Source organism: Falco cherrug, chromosome 1 (genome assembly GCF_023634085.1).
Source record: "Falco cherrug isolate bFalChe1 chromosome 1, bFalChe1.pri, whole genome shotgun sequence".
In the NCBI taxonomy this organism is placed as follows: Eukaryota; Metazoa; Chordata; class Aves; order Falconiformes; family Falconidae; genus Falco; species Falco cherrug.
In genome coordinates, this window is record NC_073697.1 from 34,026,768 (window position 1) to 34,046,626 (window position 19,859).

At 37.9% G+C, this 19,859-nt stretch overlaps 1 protein-coding gene across 7 annotated transcripts in view; it reads left to right on the forward strand.

Annotated features, from left to right (window-relative positions):
* Positions 1 to 19,859, forward strand: part of KCNIP4 (potassium voltage-gated channel interacting protein 4) — a 429,973-nt gene that overhangs the window by 396,709 nt on the left and 13,405 nt on the right. For all 7 annotated transcript variants that reach the window (XM_055698845.1, XM_027799853.2, XM_005435271.4 and 4 more), the window contains one exon: positions 15,979 to 16,048. In XM_055698845.1, the coding sequence (XP_055554820.1) occupies positions 15,979 to 16,048 (70 nt within the window). The remainder of the gene's footprint in view (positions 1 to 15,978; positions 16,049 to 19,859) is intronic.

The window sequence follows — 19,859 nt, forward strand, 5'->3', positions numbered from 1 at the left end:
GGCTAATAACTAACATTAGAGAAGTAAAATTTCGTGCAATGCAGCACTGATGATGTTCTCACTTAAAAACGTAGTGAGGAGAAACCTCTTATTCTCCTTTCTCCCACCTGTTCCCTTTTCTTCATGAGGTGAGATGGATACTAACTGCAAGTGCTATAAACGCTGCACATTATAACATGCAGCTTAGCATGAAATGGTTTAGTGAGCCAATTCATCGGTTGAGAAAACAGTGTTCAAAAAATCCCTCTGCTTGGATTTCTTGCTACCAGTTTTCTTTTCAAGAGTTTTTATGTAAAACATTATAATTTCATGTTATATCCTGTACCGAATTGTCTCCCTGTTACACTGCAATTCAGGGACAGAAAGTGGACACGCGTATTTTCAGGTGAGTATCCTAAGCCTGCAAAATGAGAAGAGAGGAAATAAATACATGTTCTGGTGATATTTCCAGATAATACAGTTCGACCATTTGGGTCCTGATTACTTCAACACTTTATAGACAAAATCTTATTTGTGCTGGAGTCAGGGATTTGTTCTGGATCCCAGGAATTTCCAAGTAATATTGGATCTTTATAATATTTTCCTGTTTAGATTCCTGATCAATTTAAACAAAATCAGCAATACGTAGGTTTTGTCAGAAAGCAGTGAAACCATCAAAAGTCCTGTCTTGGTTTCAACAGAATTAATTTCTGATTAGAATATCTGTAGATCTACATCTGTGCTAGAAAGAAACACTGGTAAGTCTTTCAAATAAAACAGCAATCACAAGTGACATGGCATCAAGGTCAAGTCTTCCAGTGTCATGGAAGTTTATTACAAGTCTTGGGCCAACTTGCATTTACCTTGGAGTGAAAGTCTAAAATCTAACAAAGCCCATATTTTTTAGGTCTTCTGGACATTTGTGCAGTTGCTTCTCACTCTAATTATATGAATCATTCTTCTTAACTTTCAAGTGAGGGAATTTATTCAACCCAATCAATTCCATTGTGACATACACTTAAAAGACCTTAGATACGGTGAGTATAAGAGAAGAAATGGGAGCCAGTAACTCAGAAGACAGCATGATTCAATAAACACAGCATGAGACTAGGAGTCTAAAGACTGTAGCCTTTTGGCTCTCTGGCTGGCTTATTTACTGCCACACACCTTTAAGAGCCTTAACTACCACACTAAAAAGCCTTCTGGGTTGCAAGATAGCATTATACCACTGCTTTGCCGCCTGCATGGGCTGGACATTGACAACTGCTTAATTTAATGTCTCTGGTTTGACAGCCAAAACTTTTTAGAGTGTCCCTGGGTATCTGAGAGATTTCTTCTCAGCCCTTGATCAAAGCCTCCTCAACACACCCTGGGAACAAAGTGGGGAGCAGCAGTAGGGGGGCTGGTGGCTGTGGGAAACTGAATTTTCCCAGGAGCTGGAGATAGCAAAGTTCATCCTTACAGGAAAGAAAAATGAAGACTGAATTCCTTGGTGTTAAGAGGGAAATGTGTGTTCTGTGGGCAGTATATGGGGGTAAGGCTGCTTACCCCTCCATGACCATGCTCCGTATCTGTCAAGTGGAAATAACAGTAACCTCATGCCTGAAAAAGCACTGATCTAGGAAGCACTCTGCATGGTATTTCTAGTAATTATTTACTTGCTTTATTTATGCATCTCTGACAGCTTCACCGAGGCTTCGCAAAAAGAAGCGTCAAGAATAATTTTTACAAGTACATCCCCAGTAGCTGGATAGATAGCAGTATTTATCTCTGGAACGGTATCTACCAGCGATTATAGGTATCAGGGCCACGGACACATGACTGTGCTTGTGATTTGGAATGCCAGCACTGGTTCTGGGTGCACAGGCTACCAAATTTGGATCAATAGGCAGGAAATCCAGGTTCAATAACTAATTGCCATATTGTCTTGCTGAACAACCCAGTTTATCTCACATCCTCTTTTCACTTCTTTCCTAAGTTTTTAGGGCATAAGCTTTTTGTTAGTGTTTCTCCATGTCCTAAATAATGTGTCCCCAGTAAAAAGCACAGTACAACAGGCGATTTGTTACTATTAACAAGGTTTTAAAGCAGGCAATGTTTGTTACCTTTCTCCAGAGCAAGATGAGAGTGGCACACAATGTAAAACAACAGAGAACTTCAATATGAAAGCAGATGCAAAATTAGATTGAACTTGAAACCAGAGAGTAAGGAAGGCTTACCAATTCTGGATACTTGTAACATTTAGCTCCTGAATTCTTATCGTTACTCTTCTAGGCTAAAAAACCTGCCTTTCTTAAAGTCAGTTGCAAAACTTCATTGATTTTAATGGAACATGTACAAACGTCATGAAGATTTTTTGACCCTCTTCATGTGTTTTTCACTATAAGAATGGCTTCTCAAGGACTCCAGAGCTCTTGATAGAAATGGGGCAACTGCAGTTTTGTTCAGCTGATTTGTCTCCCATCACATGAACTGTCTTTGATGAAAAGAACTGCACATTCCTTCAGTCTGTCAGGCAAGTGTCATTTAGTGGTAGTTAGCTCTAAAATCTTCCAGTATAGTCGCAGAGGAAGACATTCCTGTAAGGCAATACCAAAATTTATTTTAAGTATTGTTTTTTTACCTGTAGCTAAGCAAGTGCCTGTCCCTGTTGCCCTGTGTTGGGAAAATCTGATCCTTTTTCTGTTTTCTTTAGAATATTTATTTCTTTCCTCCTACATTAGTAAGCCATGAAAGAGCATGCATCCCAATCAAGGTATTCCTGCCATTCAATTGGGCGCATGCCAGGCCTCTTCAGAGCTCTCGGTTGTTCAACGGAGGACCTGAAACTGGAGGTTTCAGGTTTTGCTCTGCAAACAAGGTGCCTTTCTCCATTTGGCCATTGCCTTCTGCATTTAGAGCTCCTGGGAGCATCATCTTTAGGGAAATCTCAGGGCACTCTATAAAGTTTTCTGCTTCATTTCCCAATGAAGACCTAATTAGGATCGTAAGATTGAAGTCCATCCCTTTTTTATTAATGTAACTGTCTCAACGCTGAACAGTCCGTGAACAGGCTAGAAGCTTATGCACATGGACAAAAGGGATCAATTATTTTTTGTTTCTTATCTCTAAGTAGTATAATTCTCCAGATTTGAGTCTCATATCATCCCTTAGACTTGATCAAATAACCACACTGAATCTGATTTCCAAAAAATCCACTGCACTTACAGTAGTGATGAAAATAAATAAATCAAGTCATACAGCATCTGCTTCACGGAGTAAGAGATGTAGTACCATCCCCTGTAAAGAAGTCCAGGTTATAACAGCCTTATTTTCTTATTCTGTTCTCAGACACTGCACTTACAAAACAAAGACAAATTTTGTGTGCCATAAATTTAACAGGTTTTGCAAGAAGTCTTTATGCCCAGCAATTTCAGCCTCAGTGAATCTCCATAAGGACTGAAACAGCCATGAGAAATGAAATCTTCCTTAGGCCTATCCTGTATGATAGATAACTCTTTTTCAATATATCTGATTCTCTAGGTATCTTTTCCCCTTCTTGTTATTTGTTTTAACTAGGGAAATGTGTTCAGCTTCTTTATTGTTTCTCTATGCAGTTCATGTTTTCACAGAAATATGCCAGCAAATATCAGTCACTATGTGTGTAGGTTTATCTCAGTATTCAGTTCTAATGATCTGACTTACACTACAAATTTTAGGTATGCTGCCAAACACAATGCATTGAGTATCCACGTAAGAAGCAAGAAAAGCTTCAGAACAGTCTAAAGGAGATTTATGTGGTTTGTTTAGATTTTTTGCTGTGCTAAAAAAAAAGTTATCACTTCATATTCCTGACTAAACTTCACATTCCGTTCTGATGGTTTTCTCATGTCTTTTACTGAATTATAGAAACAATATCTCATTTTTAAGCAGCACAGGCACATCCTCCCCTGTCTTATGGAACTGTGCACTCCTCCTTTTCAAAGGCTTTTATAATTATGGCCCACAGTATTACCATGAAGCCCACTCTGGCCCTTCCACGATCACCGTAAACAGTAAAGCACTAGTGGGCAAGTGTCTCCTCCATGCTCTGGGGAGCCCTTTGGGCAGCGGAATAAAGGAGATGTCAGTGTGGTGTGCTGGCAGGGCAGACAAGCGCAGATGTGACAGTGAGGTTTTGGTACACAGGGAGGGGACCCTGGGACAGACACTGAATGCCAGGGAGCCTCCAGGATGAGGCACGTTGCCCTCACTGTGTGACCAGGGAAGAAGCATTCCTTCCCACGGACTGCATCTCTGTCTCACTTACAGCAGCATCATACACATCATTGACTCAGTTGCTTCTGATTTTCACAGCTGTACTTGGTGAATCAGGTCCTATTTATGCTAACATCAGGCTCAGTTTTTAAATATTTATGCCAGTAAGCACTTTTGTTCTTATGTTTGTAGTGCTGGGGCCCCTCTCCTGAGTGAAAGTGTTGTCAGTAGTGGAGAAAGCAAAAACTTTCATTAAAGGATAAATGCATTACTCTATAAAATATAAAAAACGAGTACAGAGTTTGATTTCCAGTTTCTAACCTGCTTCTCATTGACTTTTTATGCTCTTTGCCATTTCTGTAAGCTGACAGGATTCTGTAGGAGCTGAAAGTCCTCAGTGCTTTTCATTGTAGTTAGCACTAACCAAATATTGATCAGTCTACCTTTACCGCTGCAGGTCTTTGAAAGAAACAAAGAACCACCACTCTGAAAAATACTGAAATAACGTAATTCAGGACACGCTTTCAGGCTGAGTGTCTTTCATGCAGACATGTGTCCCAGGAATGCAAAATTCACAGTGTTCTTACTTCCTAATTAAAATGAAAATTTGATGTGGTGTCGGTACTTAGTATCAACGTCCAGTTGACTGACAAACACAAAATAACCCATCAGCATTTCAGACAGAATATAGTTCTTTTTTTTCCCCCGTGACACACTGAGGTTGCTTCATAAATACCTTATGCTAAATTCAGGCTTTCTTATTTTCATATATGGCTATAAAATATTAGTGATCATGCTGGTGCAAGTCTGCTGATCTTTAGCAGATGGTTGTTAGTACAGTTTCCTCCTCAGCAAATCTTCCACTCTTTAAGGGTACAAGGAGCTTCTAGGGAAAAGAAAAGCACCAAGTGAGCTTTGAATTTCTAACTCCCTTGTGTGAGAAAACCAAAATAAAGGCCTCCATAGTTTCAAAGTAGGGCATTGACCTATACTGGGATATTGCTGTTACAGACTGGTGGTGTCCTTCGTTCTGCTCAAGTGAATCACTTGTGTTGGTCTAAGGGAGTGCATCTGAGTGACGAGCACTTGCCAGCAAGGAGCTATTCTTCCTCCTCTCGCCTAGGATTTCAGTCATTTTGAAGGGACTTGATTAAAAGCACTCACATGGGAACTTGTGAAAGGGAAGTCACAGAAGCAGTGCTCATCTAAATACGGTTTCTCCCAAGAGGCTGAGTACTTTGTCTCTGCCAAAGTGTTTACAGCAAGCTGCACCACTCAGCTTCTGAAGCATGGGTTCTGCTACATTTAATTTAATTATAGTGCCTACCTATTAGTGAAGTCAGGATTGTAAAATGCTCTCCTGTAGTGACAAGTAAGGGCAGAAACAGTAAGCACCTTTCAGATGCCAGGGACTCACCCATAAAGTTTGGTGTGCCAGGCTTTGGGGTGAGCTTTTAAATTCAAATCTTTAGTCATGTTTACTGGGGTTTTTTACTGCCAGCGCTAATAATAGGAAACTAAAAATTACACTAGTTAGCGGGGACTGCTAAACAAAGAACAGAGCTTGCTGATTAAAAGCGTTGCTGGCACCTTGCCTGATGTATCGTGGAGGCAGCTGAAGTGTTGATTGTTATTTACTGTGTGAAGCCACACATGCTGGATTTGAGCAAGTGTCTTTATTTCTGCTTGTTTTCCTCTGAACTGTCATAGCAAGCAGGGGGTGGGAAGAGGCTTTTGTTCATTAGAGTGTCTTCCAGTGGGAGCTCAAAATCTTGTACAACTTTGCTGTGCTATTGGGAAGCATTATCATAACTCCATTACAGGTGGCTAAACAGAAGCAGTAAAGTTTGTGTTTTACCTGATGAGACAAGGCTTGAAAGGAGTTTTCACATGTATTTCAACAAGGGATGTCAATGGAGACTGATGCTACCAAATCCACCGTGTTCCATGATGTTCCTAAAACTGTAGACAGTTGCCACTAAGCTATGAACTGGGTCTACACCTATGTGACAGAAATTGTAATGCAACAACCCGAGGTGTTGCCCCTGTGAGCTTTTAGCTGAAGTAATTCTACTGTGCTTTAGATCAGGGAGGAAATACCAACAGTAAGGGTGTCTCTTTAGACCCTGTAATTAGTACACTCCAATTGGGGATGCCTTCGCATTCTAGGTCCTTCTTCAAAAACTGTTTATTTTTTACATCTGTAACTATAAATAGGCAAATTCATAGGAAGGCTTTAGAGCAGAGACAAAAGACTATCTAAGATAACCACCCTTAACGATTTCAGAAAAAATGCCTTACTTTTATATTATCTGTATGTCTTTCATCCCATACAGCTTCTACAAAGAATAGAGAAAATATTTCTTTACCTCCATTACTAGCTGTCTAAGGCTCACAAGTATATTCAAGTATACAAGACTACAGTATGTTGTTTTATGTTCTGATCTATAAGGCCTAATTTTGCAATAATCTTTTAAAAAAGCAAGCTGTTTTAGGAAAAAATGTTGACCTTCTTGAGTCATCATGTAAGTCTGATCTGAGATATACCTTTGGTCAACATACTTCATCATTCATCACTCTTTGTTTACAGCATCTTTGTATATTATTGCACAGAAGTTATTTTTTAAAAAGTAGACCAAGGTGCTGTAAAAGCTTTTTCTTATAGCCCACTCCTGAGAAAACTACGATGAGAAACCAAATTTAAAAAGAAAAACCCAAGAACTAATTCATTCCAATAGACAGGAGGTTAAATTAACAGCTGCCCCTTTCCTGATAACATGAAAAGTAGAAGTGATAACTGAAATTAAAAACACCAGCTTTTTTCAATGTAATTGAATTCAACACAGGTTATTCATTAGAGAAAATGAGTGAAAATCCATCAAGCTGGAAATAGGTCATTATAAACATATCCATTCATATATATAACTCTTACACTGTTGTACATAGTAGGGACAATATCCCACAGATGAAAAGCATATTAATACTGGGCTTAAAATTAAATTTTTCGTAAGAGAAATTTCAAGCAATGTAATAAATAAAAATTAAAAAAAAAAGAAAACCAACCCACACCACCTTTTATTTTGAGCTTTTAAAATTCCTAGTCTCAGAGTATCTTCATGTGTCTTACACATATTAATGTACTGGGACTCTCAGCTCTCCTACAAACTAGGAAAGGCTTCATTAATGAACTAATTAATCTTCATTTTACACGAGGAATCTTTTTTAGAACAAAAATCATTATTAAATTCTTTCAACTATAACTGTGTTTTAAGTACACTTTGTCCTATACTTCGTATGCGTTCTACATTAAATAGACATAGCGTAATTATGAAGCATGAATTATGCTCAAAGAGGGAAAAAATATCCCTGAATTACTCCATTTCTGATTTCTCTGGTATACCCAGATCCACATTAGCTTTAAAGTTCTTTGTTTATCAGTACAGTACTAATAATTCATTAATTAAAATATAGAATATAACTTCAAAATTTTAGGAAAGTTAGCAAAAGATTTCAATTACTTAAGGGAATAGGAAAATTGATGTAAGTACAAAATTCTTGTTTGGGAGTTTTTTGAGGAATTATCTTCTCTCAGAAAATTAACTGATATTCTGTTAATGGGTAAGTGGCATGAAAAAGGTGGCCACAGTCTTTTTTTTTTTTGGCTAGAGTAGCTGATAACCTGGCTGCTAAACCAATACAAAAGGTTATAACACTGGAGGGGCCTCCTGTGTCTAGCAGAAGGAAAGAAATGACACTTTCTTATATATACCAAGTGTGGTTTATGTCTTTAATCTGTGATGTTATGATGTTATGAAGCCTCACATCTATGGTTTCATCTGCACAGATCACATACACAACAAGCAATTTTCCTTTGAGCCTGTTTGGTTATCATTACTGATGACCAGGCATCCAACGCACATATGTTCAAAGCTTTTACCCATCTCTTCCACTGCAGCCAGCCTCTGCTCATCTTCCCATGTCTGCTCATTTCTCAGTAATTAACAACAGTTCCTTCAACAGCTTTTCAGAAGAAAGGCAGGTAAGGTCTGGACTTGTTCCATTATATCATAGGCCTGACCAGACCCCAAAATGGTAGGTGTAAAGATAGAATAAACCCAATTTGTCATTCTTTGTGAGTAGTGTGAGACACTGTCCTGCCAATCATCCTCCCAGTCCTTTGATAAACTGGTTTTTATAGTAGGCCAACAGCAAAGCTCAAGAGGAACACAGCAGTGGGGCAATAATACCATTGCCTGATGAAAAGAGCCAAAGTAGGTCTCTCTTCTGTAGTCTTTGCGATTATCTCATACATGCACTGATTTCCTATAAACTTCCTCAAAGCTCCCATTTGATGTGTTGAGGTGTTGAATGATAAATCTATACAAAGGAAGTTAAATGTTTCTGTCTTTCATCTCGCTTCAAGAAGAGGTGTTAAAAAGCAGAAACCCAAATACTGACAATACAGCGATCCATAAGCTGCCAGTTCAAAGAAGCTGCTCAGAGAAATGACTTTCTGTAACAGATTACAAAGACATGATTTTTTCAAAAAATTTTAATTAAAAGGAGAAACAATCCCTTGAAATTTTACCAACACCTAATGGACAATGCTTCGCTTATTGTTCAGTCTCTGAATTCATTTCCCTCTTGGGGGAACCTAACTATGGCAGGAAAAGAGCTGCTGTCCTCTCCCCACATCTTCTGTTATTTCTTCTTCTAGAAGTATTTAGGGCAAAGGAAAAGAAAAAAGAAAAGGAGCATTAATATGTTTGTATTTGATTTTTTTAATCTGTACTAATGAGGAAAAAGATTTTTTGAACTATCTCACTATTCCCAAGTTAGTTTTCCCAGTCTTGATTTCTAGTGCTTTGTTCAGCCACGTTTCAAATATTTCAAAAGAGAAGGTTTCTCTGGATTAGTTTTTGAGGCTACTTCACAGGCTAGTGAATGCTATCTCTTTTAAGCATGTCTTTTGAGATGTTTTTCAGACTGAACTTGCTTTTCCTTTAACGACATCAAAACCTTCTTTCCCCTAGAAACCTCATTTTGTTTGTATCATCTACTTTGAAGTCCCACTAAAATAATTTCACTTGTATTAGCTACTGCACGTTTTTGTCCCTGCTCTTGGTGTTTCCTCTACATTGCCCAATAATGTGATCTGAACTTTAGCAATGCCACCCAGCCCCATTTCATGGAGATCAGTTCTGATACGTGTTCTGCTGTTTTACTGAAAAAAAAACCAGTATCAAAAGTGAACCCTGTATTCTAAGAGTACTTTCTGGACATAAAGTTAATCACACCAGCACTCACTTCAGAATAAATAGGCAATGAAATCTATTCCTGATGAATGCATCAAAGACAAGTATATTTATATTTATTACAGAGAAATTAGTTACAAAATTACTGATGTATTTGTTTGTTTGCTTAACTTACAACAAATTACAAATTTATTCTCAGTGTGCAGCTCTAAGGCAGGTCAAAAGTTGAGCTTAGCCCCATTCTATTTGATAAATACATCTTTAATGCTAAAAGTATTCTCAAGTAAAATCAATACAATAATAATAAATATAAACAACAATAAATTAATGTATTAATTTACATTAATGTATTAAAATAAATTAAATAGGATTTCATAATAAATGAAATGATTATATTTCTTAGGGCAAAACGCCAGGCCAGATTCAACAGCATGAGAGAGAAAAGTCTGTTGGAAGTCCTCCATCCAGCAGAGAGGCTAAAGATGTATTCTCAGTAGGCACACACACGTAGAGCACATGTATACATCACATAGTTATCTCTCTACATGGCTAGCCGCACAGTTCACAGACAGATGCATGGAGCAGTCATATGAATACAGGCAGCACCAACACCTTCTTTTTCATGGTATGAGAAGTTTATTATACACTAATCAGTGTATAAAGTTCTCCTAACTAACATTTTGCATGTGCAAGTTCACATCAGGGCATTACCCACTACCAAGAAAGGGTTCTCTCTCTGCTTCCTTTCTCTGCCTTATGCTACAGAAACAGTGCAAGGCAAGATTTGACACAAAGTGAGAATGCAGAAGAGTATTAGGAAAGCTATCCTTTCATGCTTTTCAGAGAATGTGCCAGTTCTTAAAAGTGAGCTGCCATTTTGGATCTGTCTGACTGGGAATTTGCATCTATCGGATGCTTTCTTGGTTTGATCTTGGACTGCTATGTCTGACGAACAGGGTAATATTTAGTGATAGACACAGACTAAACATTATCTGTGAAGGAGCTTCTGAAAAGGAAGAAAAGATTAGGATCTGGAAAAGATTTTGGGATGTGGGGATTCAGAGAGGGGTTGATAGACCTGTTCTTCCAAGAACTAAGAAACAGAGACTATGTGAAGTGGGGCTTGGCACCCTGTGCAAGGGTAAAGAGAAAAGAGACAGGCAGGAGTAAGGCAGCAGCCAGAGGAACTGGGGAGAGGCTCTGGGGAGAGCTGTCCTGGTGTAGCGGAGGGAAATGAGCGCAGAAATGATTGGGAACAAGATCTGTCCTTTGGCAGAACTGAACAGCTCCAGAGGAGCCCAATGGATTGGCAAATTGGGAAAAAAAGCTTGGGCTGCCCCTGTGTCGGAGGCAAACTGGGATCTTAAGTTAAACAGCAGGCACTCAAAGGAGGCATTTGAAACAAACTTTCAGATTTGCAGCTGTGGGAAAGAAAATTAAATGCCTCAGAAACCTTGACCATTGCCATGCAATTACTGCTCTTTGGCTTTTATGTTACTTCCAGGTTTTGTTTTTATTTTGCAATTTTAACTTCATGCAGTATAACATTGCCACCCCTGCTCAGCCAATTATCCCATCTAAACATGAGAGATGCATTTTTAATGACCCAGCAGCTTAGTTGTAACAGCACTTAGAATCGTATTTGTCACTTCAACAAACTCAAACCTTTTTTTAACATGGCACTGCTTGTTTGAGAGAGTTTTTTCTGTTTGTTTCTGATCGTCCCACCCTTTCCATTCTGCTTTGGTAACTGCTTACCCTCCTAGCTGCAGTCAGCCTAGGGCTACAGAGCCATTACCTGAGCAGCGACACTGGGAAGTGAAACACTGTTAGCTGAATTGGCAAAACATACAGAGACTATTGAGGGTCAGGGATCGAGAGTTAGGTTTTGAAAGCGGCAGTTGGTAAGATTTATAAGTCTGGCTGGTTGGTTTTGGATCTAGTGTCGTATCTGTACGACAAATACCTGCTTGGCTTAGCTACTGCACCACAATGCCAGAGCAGTGCTGTTCTGGCGAGAGCCTTCAGGGTGGATATCATGCTGATGGCGGTGTGTCAGCTTCTGTGTTGGTTCCAAAGAGGCCCTTTCAGTGTGAGATTTATCCGGTGTTTCTCCTTCCAAAGCAGCGGGATCGTGTTAGACATGTTTCACCAAAGTCCTTACCTTTTCCATTCTCAGAGGGACAGTTGGTACCTTAGTTTCTTACGTGTGCTACTTTTGACACTTACTTTATTTTAGAGGAGGATCAAGCTAGGAGTAATTTGTGAACTGACTATTGCTGGGCTTGTTCCAGATAATTTATATAGTGCATAAATACTTTAGCAAATGAATTTCCAGATCATTTGAGTTCCCTTGCAGTTAAATTTTCTATAAGCCTAGAAAAAATGCTGCACGTTTCAAGTATAAACTTTGCTGATATAATACTTTTCTGTAGCCACACTAAAAAGATGCTTATATCTGATAGAACATTGACTAATGGTTTGCTGATAATTTTGCTGAGTAATTTTACTACATAGCCACTGATGTCTTATCATAGGAGGCCAATATAGGTTAAATACACAACATGCACTGATTAAACACCAAGTACATGTGTTTTTTTCTGGTTAAAACTAGATGTTTAGCCCCAAAACACTAATTGTATTTATAAAATTTAAATTTTCAGTCAGAATAGAAGTATATGCATGAAGAGAAAACATTATCAGTAATGATAATGAAGTCAGTGGATGAACACATATCTAAAATGAAGCAGAATGAAAACTGACAGCAGATAAAGCATGGGATGGAGAACCTGTCATGCAAAAGCCTGTATTTATACATATGGGGGAATTTGCATCTAAGTAATATGTAATAATGTAAATATATTTTACATTAAATATGTAAAATAATATGTATATATTTAAAATTGCCAAAGCTCCTATCACAGCTTTTTCCATCATACAAAATTGTTTGTTAAGCAGACAAAACTCTGAGCTTTGTTTCTCCTTCATCTTCTTTTCAGCATTTTGATATTTCTCCTTTTTTTGTTTTTTTGGGGGGGTTGCCTCATCTAAAAAGAGTGTTGGTTAGATAGTAACAAAGAATCCACCTATTGCAGTATTCTTAGAAATACTGAAGAAAAAGACAGCTTAGAGAGCATGAAGCTTGTAAATAATTTACAGTTTTTGGAGTGGTTCATAAGACCATGTGCTGGAGGTGTAATTTCCCAGCGGTAAAATTGCAAGCCAGAGAGATCATCAAAAGGCAGAATCATATTTATTTTTCTCTGTCTCTTCTTTCTGCTGGTTTATATTTTCTTTTTAAAGGAGAGAGTACTGGACTCGGGAAAAACAGTTCAAGATGAACTACTTCTCTTTATTCTCCGGAAGGAAAACACAGTACATCATTAATGCAATTTTAAAAGACTGTCAAACAGAAATTTTCTGTAACAAAATAAATTATATACACCTGGAGGAAAGAAGAGTATAGAAACGATTTAAATAAGCCTCACATTCTTCTTTCAAACTATTTTATTATTTTCCTCTATTTTATAAGAGTTTAATGAAAGGTTAGAAAGATTTTTCAAATTATAGTTGGTACAATGGAGGAAGTTAGCAATAACTTGACATAAAGCCACAGGGCTTGCTTAACAATTACAATATTAAATCTCTTTCATGAACTAGAGAAATCTCCTGATAAACAAAAAGTCAGATCTGTGAGTCAAGAAAAAGCAGTCCTGGAGGTAAATTATATTGGCTACGTGTATAGTTAGACTAAAATTATTTAAGAACAAAAATGTTCACTGTGTTGTAGAGTCTCAGAGGAAAGACGCAAGCTAAAGAAAGAAAAGTTTGAACTGATATTTCTGATAAGAGTAATTGGTTGGCATAATGGATTTTTAATGAATGTCCTTAAGATACCATTTACTACAAACCTCCAAGGATGGAAGAGTTAAGGTGTTACTAGTAATGCTGTGGTAAAGAGCAGAGGAAAATACAGAGGGTCAACCTGGAAACACAAGAGGTCATTTCTGCCTCTACTAATATGTAATCTTATGAAAGTGGGTTGCTTTTTCAAGCAATGTTTCTTTCAAACAGTATGGTGAAACTGGAGTTCATTGTGTGACAGAAAAAAAGTACTTAAATGAGGTATGTAGGTCATGTATTTCTCTAAAAACAGGCTGCTAACTTATTTTGAACTAACAAAGAATAAATCAGACAATTTTTTCCAGAATGCCTTTAATTCTCCTCTAACATCACAATACTTAAATGCAGTCAGGAAATAGAAGTCCTGCTCTTCACAACTTCAGACTAAGGACTGACACAGTTGGAGCTGCTGGTGTTTCCTGTAAGAAAGGGGAGAGCAGTCTTTGCAAAATTAACATACTTTGAATGTCTTTCTCATCCAAGGAAAAAGTAAAAAAATGCTTTGCATGTTAGTAAGCCATAGAAGTTAGATGGATGTAAACACACATTTTCTCATCCATTATTTATGACAGTAATTTTTTTAAAAAAAGGAAAACTTTGAGTTGCACAAATCAAAAATTATAGGTTTTCTTTTTAGTTCACTCAAAACATGCCTAACTTTTTGTCTGAAAAGAAATTACATGCAGAACAGGAAGAACCCATGGCTTCTTTTTTCATATTCTGAAATACTGCATTGCCCTTTGACGGTCCCACCCCATTTTGGGGAGAAGCCTGCGTTATTCTTCCTTTAGCAGGTCTGGGAATGATGTAATAGACTATACATACCAATGTATGCTTGTAAGAGGAACTTATGAAATGCCTTTGTTAAGTTTTCTACATTGAATAACTTTAGTGTTAGATCAGTAAGTACCTGAACAGTTCACTGATGTATTCTTTATTGCGCTTCAAATACACGTAAAAGTACTGCTCTTTTGCATGCACTTATACAAGTCCAGCAGGCTGCACAAGCAGCACAGTAAACCTGCCAGGGGGGGCACAGAGACACTAGACCATCCGGTTGCAGTCCGTTTAGGAAGCTGGTAAAGCAGGGAGAGATGTTTTAGAATGCTCTTATGCATAAATACATGACAGGCAGGGAGATGCCCTCTCAATTAACGGATTGCTTCTTACCTGACAAGGGGTAGAGACGGTAGATTCATTTCATTGTTCCTTCCATTCCCCAAAGGCTTTGGCTTGGAAGGCAGTGTGGCCCAGCTGTCAGTACATACCTGGTCTCTAAGAGACCTGTGCTTTAATTCTGCCTCCATCAGTGGCAGCCTCTGTGACCAGGAACAAATAAGTTCATACTTCTTACTCCATGGCCGCTGTATGTCTGCTGCTCTGATGACACAGAATTGTTTCTGACTACGCGTTTGCACATGCTTAGTTATGGTGAAGAGCTGATTTAGGCTGAGGATGTGACATATATCTAAGTAATCATAGATCTACAGATCTGACGTGCATTTTTCAGGTGGTGCATTCATCTCTTAATCACCAAGATTACACTATTTGTTTCTTAGCAGAAGCTGTCAGAACTATGAATACCTCAGTGTTACTTGTTTGATCTAATAGAAATATTATTTGTTCTCACAGGAAAAGCTGTTATTACACTGGCAAAAGATGTTACACTGTTCTTTATCTTCATTTAAAGCTATTTACTTTCTCTAGTTTAGGACTAGAAGCATATAAGTTTGAGCCGTCAGTCCAAATATCACAGCAATATGAACCTCAACACTTAATCCGTTTTTTCTTTCTTAACTTTCTTCTAGAAATACTTTCCTTTTAAAGAGCTTGCCAGGCTTTTTTCACTGTCTGTGTTAAAGAGGAATTAATGCAAAAAGGGATTAAGTGCGTTGCCCAAAGTCATCTGCTAAGACTGGCAAATTCAGGGCTAGAAGTTGGCTGTCTGGTCTTTGATGTTTGTGTGACTTGGTAAACAATACGGTATTGCTTCTGCTTTACATAAGTCATTTTTGTCAAGTCACCACTCTAATGCTCTTTTTTCTTCTCCTTTACTTCCTTTAATTTTCTTTGTAATTGCTTATTCTTTCTTACATGTTTCAGTTTATAAAAGAGATGTAAAGAGACAGAAGGATCTGCAAGGTTTGAATAAGATCTGTGGCAGGGTCTTTTGAATTCATTAAATGTAACTCCTCTGGTGGAACATGATTGCATGTTCTGTCAGTAATACCTGACTGCAAATGCAGTGTACATTCCTGCTTGGTTTCCATGCCACGCAAATGCTGCTTGCAGCGGTGGGAGCTCTGCTCGCAGTGACGCTGGGAGCTCCACACACTGCAGCAGCATGGGTGCTGCTCATGTCTGTCACTCAGATCTTAAGACTGAAGTGGAGACATATAGCATAGAAGAAATTTTTGTCCCCTGGGAACTCTTTGGGAACATCCTTCTAAGTGATAAACATTTAATGCATGAATATTTGGTTGAAAGTTCAAAATCAGACATATTAAACTCTCAGTCACACACATGTTCTGTAGGGTCTCATGAATACATGATTTGACTGAACCAGACTGGATGGTATTAATTCTTGTCTTTCACTTTTTTTCAGGAGTGCCCCAGTGGCGTTGTCAATGAAGAAACCTTTAAAGAGATTTACTCTCAGTTCTTTCCCCAGGGAGGTGAGTACTTGGCAGATGTAATTAGTACTACAGTGAACACAGAGTTATGTGTTAGTTCCTAAGTCTGCCAAAAAAAGCCTGTTGTTCAGACTAAAACTATTGCTGTCTCAAGTTCTGTCTGAACTCATGGGGTACTTCCTTGATGGCTGGGTACATTTTAAAGTATATATTTCTGAACGAAGTGAAATGATAACTTCAAGAAGTCAGTCTTCTGTTACAAAGTTACAACCTGTGTTTGGGTACCTTTGAAAACCAGGTTTCTCTGTGTTATTTCTTTTTAAACTTTCTACACAGTCTTCCCCATTCTCTTTTATTCCACAAAACCTTCCACAGTAGGAATGAAAACTGTAGGAGGCTCTATACAGGTACCCTCTAATATTGATGGCAGAACCCACTTGACTTCTATGGGGTTTCTCTACTTAAACGAGGGCTTTTTTTTGCTAAACCTAATTTATATTAATTATTTTCCAGGGATTTAATTTATCTTCATTATCTTTTAGTGCAATGAAGGTAGCACAAAAATATACAACAGTTTTTTGTCTTGAATGTTAGATTTTCTTTTATTTTGAACAATTTTCCTCTCTTTTCTTTCTCTTGCTTTTACCATTCAATCCTTCCTCTTCATATTCTCCTACACCTCTTCAGTCCTGCCTCTTCATCTTCTCCCCATCTCTTGAGATTTGCATGTTTCCCTGGGACTGCTCATTGCTTTCTTTTCACTTGTATTTAAACTCCCCCACACACTTAATTGGTAGGAACAAAATGTCTCCCAATTAGTTTTATTTTGAATAAAGACCTAGAAGGTAAAGAGCAGCATTCAGTGTGGATTACCATCACTGAAATCCTTAACAAGTAGGCACACTCAATAGGGAAGAACAAAAGCCTAAAAGAGTTGACCTGCCTACTGATTATTTCTATATCTAAACTTTTAAGCCGGGCTAACATCTGCAGTTCAGATATTATATTTTGTAGTTACCCTGGCTAGCAAAAAATAATTCTTTGCCTGTGATTTACTACACCTTTACTACACTTAAAATACTGATAAAAAAAATAATTACATTTCCTATTGTGACACTCAAAATTGTTTATGGGCAATGAGAATGCACACCTTTGATGAAAGTAAAACTAAAATGTACTGTGAGAATAAATGTAATCTTAAAAGCCTCATCTTTATTAGTCCAGACCTAATTGTCACAGAAAGGAAAGAATATTAACATAATTAAGATTGAGACATACTGGTTTTAGTCTCTACGCTTTTTGCTGGTGCTAGCACTTACCCTTATGCTGTTCCTCTGGACCTTTAAGGCAGTGGCATCATTTGGAGGAGGGATGGGGGCTGCAGTGGACTGCTGGCAACTGGAGTCCTTCCCTGGGGGAATAGGGTGTTCATGTTGGTGCTTTCTTCTTCCTCACTCTAGGATTCACCTGGGGTCATTTCTCCATGTTTGCTAACACTTTTTTACACCTTTCTTTTTCTCCATTGGTTTGCAGCTCCACATTACATCCAAATCTATCATAGGTGGTGACTTTTACACGTCTTTGTTCTCTTTGCTACCCCTAAACCCAGTTTTGTGCACCATCCACACCTGCATTTCACTGACCATGGGTGAGTTGTTTATAGCTGTGGGGACTGCAGTGCCAGCCTGCGCCCTGTCCCCTCTCATCCCATGCCTGTTCCCCTCTGCGCTGCATCCCAGCTCTCTGCTGCTCAAGGCCTCTGCTGCTGTACAAAGCAAAAAGTTCTCTCCACTACATCGTTCTGTTAGACCCATAAATACCTACTCCTATATAGAATAACTACCTGTTTCTGCCACCTATATAAAGCTATAGTTGCATCACAAAAATAAAATCAATGAAACTTAGAAACCTGATCAGCTTGAGAGACTGCTGTCACAGCTAAACCACAGGAAACAAAGCTGCAAGCTGATAATATTCTGTCCTGGTGCAAGCTCCCTATAAAACTTGTGGCTTCTTAGTAGCAATATGGGGACACACGGTTACTATGTTCATTGCAATTTCAATAATGCAGTTACTCTATTTGCAACAAGGGAGCTATGCTTCCCTGAAAAAAAAAAGAAAAAAAAAGTAATTTTTCTTCTTGCTTCATTTAACCTTAGTAGAATACAGTAAAAAAGTTAGATTTTTAGCGGGGTAGAAAAGTATCACCTATAATTCACTCATCAGTAACAGATGTTGTGTACTAGCAACAGCATTTTTAGCTTTCTTAATAAAGCTTTTTCAGAGATCTCTGTGAAGAGCATCGAGAAGTGACCATCAGGAACTATCCCCTTCCCTCTCACCATCCTCCATGGCCTCCATGCAGCCACATGCGTCCTTAGCTGTACATAAAGAGCACACATAAATGTGAAAGCCTTATGTAGTTTTTCCTCAAAATTTCAGGAAAAACATTCTGTGGGAACAGCAGAAGAGCTGAATCCACACACTGAATAACCATTACACTCCTCAGTTATGGACAGGACGAGTTATGTTCCCTGTTTGACAAGGCATACTCTCGGATCTATAATGATTGCCATTTTTTGTCTCTGATGTTTAAAATGCTTTAACAGTGTATTTCAAAGGAATTCTGATTTAGTATGTGTTTCTGTCTCAACCTGTCAGAATATCAGTTTAGCCTATAACTTATGATATCAGATCCCTGAAAAGAAAAAAATATATTTAAAAAGTTAAGCTTTTTTTCCTAACATGACTAATGTTCAATATTTATGGGGGTGGGGGCAAGGGGGAATCATATTAAGTAGCTGTAATTAAAAGATTAGTGTACCTCATCCTGACGTCTTTTTGAAGGCAAAATTTTAGACAAGAGTTGCCTGAACAAACAGCCCTGAATAAGACCTCTGAATTATTATTTTTTTTCAGAAGGGGTTACTAGAAATAAAAGATTATTCAACTGGAGGTGTTTTTTTCATATACCATCATACAAAAAGAGTAGTATGTTGTATCATGTATGGACAAAAAGCAATATTTTTTGTGTGTGTGTTAACCTTTGTGTTTCCTGTAAATCTACAGGAATTAATGAGGAAATATTTAATATGTTTTTTAAGAAATGAATGCCTAGAGAATAGGAAGCTATTTAAAATTCAGTAATTATACTTCTATAATATGTTTCTTTCCCCTGAAGATGGTTTGCATAGTATATTCTGTTGCACAACAGAATTCTCAGTAGATTATAGAAATTATGACTATTAAAATCCTAAATGTAAACCAAAGTCAACAAATTTACATTCTTCAGTTAAAGTGGGAATTGATCTGCTTGGTCATGCTTAAGCAACTGCACTAATGACTGGATACATGGATGAATTAATAAATATCTCGATAGTGGTTTTTTTTTAATCTCTGAAAATGCTTTAACAGACACAGGGTTTAAAGGTTGCAAAGGTTTTTCTTGCTACAATTATTTCACATCATATGAAATTAACATATTGAAGTAAGATCAGAGACTTTACTTACTAATATCAGGTCTGAATCCGTGAAGTACAAAGTTTTGAGTTTTGGTATATTTGGTTCTTTGGGGAGAAGGTGGCATTTCAGGTGAGTGACCCAAGACTATCACTCAGTTTAATTCAAAACAATATTCTGGGCTGTGACAAGTACAGGTTTTTAGGATTAATATGAAAGGTCAAATGGTTTAGTGCCAAGAAATCAGAAAAAGGCATGTCAGCAGTGATGAGAATTTTCCATGATGGGAGGGGTTTGTCCTGCAAGGGAGACACAGATTTCATAGCTCTTCTCACTTTACTAAAAGTTTGTGAGGTTAATGTTACTTAACCTAACATTAATGTAAATCCATGAA